The sequence below is a fragment of the Anneissia japonica genome, unplaced genomic scaffold (genome assembly GCF_011630105.1).
Source record: "Anneissia japonica isolate Jap-2015-1 unplaced genomic scaffold, ASM1163010v1 scaffold35332_len3468_cov143, whole genome shotgun sequence".
Classification (NCBI taxonomy): Eukaryota; Metazoa; Echinodermata; class Crinoidea; order Comatulida; family Comatulidae; genus Anneissia; species Anneissia japonica.
Window position 1 is genome coordinate 1 of NW_022683823.1, and position 3,468 is coordinate 3,468.

The following is a 3,468-nucleotide window of genomic DNA, read 5'->3' on the forward strand; positions in this document are numbered from 1 at the left end:
ATGTAGTGTTGTACAAATGTGTCTTACTCTTTTTGGCTATTTTTTCCTTCCGTTCACAATTTAACATAAGTTTATCGATTCTGTATCTAAACCAAGATCCATTAATCCTTCACTAAAGCATTGGTGTTTTTTTTTTCTAATAATAACATAATTATGTCAATTATTATTAATTTATTTTTTATAGATAACTTGCCGCCTAATCTCGTATGTCCTAGTGATGTGAATGTATGTAATGATGACGGTCTTAATAACGCCAGCGTTACTTGGAAGCCAGCCAATGTTACTGACAACTGTTGTGAGAATGTTGTAGCAGATGCAAACTATACCAATGGATATTCCTTTGAAATTGGTACTACTGTGGTGGAGTACTCATCAAGTGACTGTGACAATCTCATGACTACCTGTCAGTTCAGTGTGGTTGTCAGAGGTGCGTATGATGCCCTTTGTGTATTTGATACTTCACTAGTTTATGGCATAGTATACCTACATAAAGATATGAATTTGCGTCAGGAAAATATCATAGGAGTGATGTTTTGGCCTACGTGACTTGTTATTGTACCCGCTGCTACTAAGGGTTCGTATTCATCACAGTCATCAAACGCAAGCTCAGTGGTCTAGTGATTAAGACTTCAGGCTACCTGGAGGTCGTGGGTTTGATTCCCACCCGAATCACTTGCGAATTTTTGATCGCTAGTATTTGGGACGTACTGAGTATTCAGTACGATAACATGTCAGGTAGGGGAAAACATCACTGCTGTACCTACATATTTTTCAATCTAACTTTGTCAGTATAGACAATATTTCAATATTTAAAAATTGTACTATTCAGCTTTTTTACCAGATTTAATCGAATAATACGAAAAAAGTTACTCTGATCCACTGAGTATAAATTGGTTTTAATGATAGATTAATGCAAACTAGCTTTTTTTCATTACCGAATGATTGATTGCACAAGATGCATTTACAAACGTTTTAGGATAGCAAACGCTATCAGTGTTTAATTTTCTCAATAATTTTTATTTCTATATTATATAGATACTAGTAGGAAAGTGGTAAATCGATTGCTTTGTTGTTTCAAGAAGTGTTTGTCCATTTTCTAGTGTACCTATATACAGTACATGTGTTATATAATTGTTTTATACACTTTTAGATTGTGACGCCCCTGATTTGACTTGCCCGGATGATTTGGCTCCCTTTGACGCTGATGATAGCTGTCAGGCAAATGTCACCTGGGATGCAGTAACAGCAGACGATAACTACGACAGTGTTGTAGATGTTGACTGTGATTTGAGTCCTGGTACTTTTTCTTTAGGAAATTACACTGTGCAGTGCAGTGCTTCAGATTTGGCAGGCAATACAGGCAACTGTTCTTTCAATTTCTACATCCTTGGTATGTAACAAACACAAGATTTTTTATGTACAGAAAACAGCAAAGAGAATTATTAAAGCTGATTTAGATGGTATTAATGATATGTATAACCAGACAGTCCTACGTAAATTAGATGAAGCTTCACATCCTTTAAACTCGTTAGACTCAAACTTAATCTTTTGTGTATGACTCTATTTTCGCATTTAATAGCAACTTTAGCAGATAGACATCATGCCTATATTTTATATCAAACCTGCCATATTTTCTTGGTGTTAAGTCTCAATTTGCAATATCTGGTTACACAGTATTTGTGCAATAATTGATCTTTCTTTTTAGATTTTCTGGTTCTATAGTTTAAACTAATTTTTATCATGTTATATTTATTAATCCATTATATTAGCTGCTGGACACAAATGTTGACTGTATCTCATTGTAGTGTCAACAATAAATTTTTCTTGATTCCTTCCTTGATTTCTTGTTTTAGGTTTCTCATTCTACTTGGGATTAGAACTGTATTTAAATGAATTTTTTTTTTAAATAATGGGATTTGTAAATATTTGCTTATAATTAAACGTTCATATTGATTAAAAAAAAAAACTATAGTTGGCCTAATTTAAACTGGTTAAATACTTCAATATCCTGCTCATTTCCAAAAGTAGTAGTTATTATTCGTGTCTATTTTTATGAATTTCGTTTGCACATGTGAATTGATAATGGATTTGTTCTTACAACTAATATTGTATTTATCCTTTAAAGATACTGTTGCACCAGGAATAATATGTCCATCCAATGTGACGATTTGTGCCGAATCAGGAATGTCTTCTGCCATAGCTTATTGGGACTTACCAACTACTTTTGATAACTGCTGTGATGTTAGCGCCATACCTGATATAGACAATGGCACAACATTTGGGATGGGACCTAACACGGTGACTTACACAGCTGTTGATTGCAATTCTAATGGTGCCCAATGCACATTCATTATTACTGTAGAAGGTAAAATGATTTTCTGTTTTTATTTTCAAAATAGATACAATATTGATGATAATAACAGTAAAGATTATAATAATGATAATGATGGTGATGTTAATGATGGTGATAATGATGATTGTGAGGCTATCTGTAATGATAGTGCTTGAGCATTACTGTGATGTAACAGGGTGCACATTGCAATGTAAAAATGGGTTAGTTTAATAAAACGAAAGAAAGGTTCGCTGTATTCATATTGAGATAAATGGTGGGAACATGTGTCATTGGTTTAATTGCCTTAATGCCTGGAGTCACACTTCACATATGCATCTTGGTAATATTATTTTATGATCAGTGTCTTAAGTAATTTATTTGTGTGTAGCTGAGAAGGATTTTTTGGGTTCAGTTGGGTTATATGCAACTATAGAGGTTTGTATTAAACAACACATTACATTATGCCAAAACATTATTACATGCCATTGGGAAAATATTTCGATATGGTATCTAATGTTAATAATAATTTCAGATTGTGAACCACCAATGATCATGTGCCCAGACAATGTTACAATTGATGCCAATGATAACTGCACTGCTGTTGGTAACTGGTCCATGCCAACAGCTACAGACATAGCAGTGGGACAAACTGATGTTGTATGCAGTCATCAGGCTTTGATTAGCGAGTTTGAAGGTGGAAGTACCAAAGTAATGTGTAATGCAACTGATGGTGAAGGAAACACTGGTTCTTGTTCTTTCTATGTGGATGTTGTTGGTAAGACTACTTGATTAAAAAAAAACATGATATAAGCACATCTTTCAGTGGATTTAGCAATATTAGGAATCTACGCATACAAGTGATGATTTTTTGTTTTTAATTATCTTGTTCACAGACACTAGCTATACACCATCTTGTAAACATGATTTTTTTGTTGATGTATTATAAAGTACATGGTAGAAAGAAAGTAGGTAATTTTAGGAAGGTTATTAGATGTGTAGACAGCTATGTATAACTAAATAATAATCAGCTTTATATTATAATGTATATTTCTTTCTCTTCTTTATAATGTCTATTTTGCAGATACAACGGCACCTGAAATAACATGTCCATTAGATAGCACTATTTGTGCTGAGCC

General features: G+C 33.4%; 2 protein-coding genes across 2 annotated transcripts; both read left to right on the forward strand.

Annotated features, from left to right (window-relative positions):
- Positions 1-184: 184 nt before the first annotated feature.
- Positions 185-1,398, forward strand: LOC117102941 (sushi, von Willebrand factor type A, EGF and pentraxin domain-containing protein 1-like; the record flags this gene model as incomplete). The annotated part of the gene is made up of 2 exons (XM_033243404.1): positions 185-427; positions 1,151-1,398. Coding segments are annotated over 2 exons (491 nt in total), but the record flags the coding sequence as incomplete, so codon positions are not given.
- Positions 1,399-2,120: 722 nt separating this feature from the next.
- On the forward strand, positions 2,121-3,460 carry LOC117102932 (sushi, von Willebrand factor type A, EGF and pentraxin domain-containing protein 1-like; the record flags this gene model as incomplete). Its single annotated transcript, XM_033243394.1, has 3 exons — positions 2,121-2,365; positions 2,865-3,107; positions 3,414-3,460. Coding segments are annotated over exons 1-3 (471 nt in total), but the record flags the coding sequence as incomplete, so codon positions are not given.
- Between the last annotated feature and the right edge of the window lie 8 nt (positions 3,461-3,468).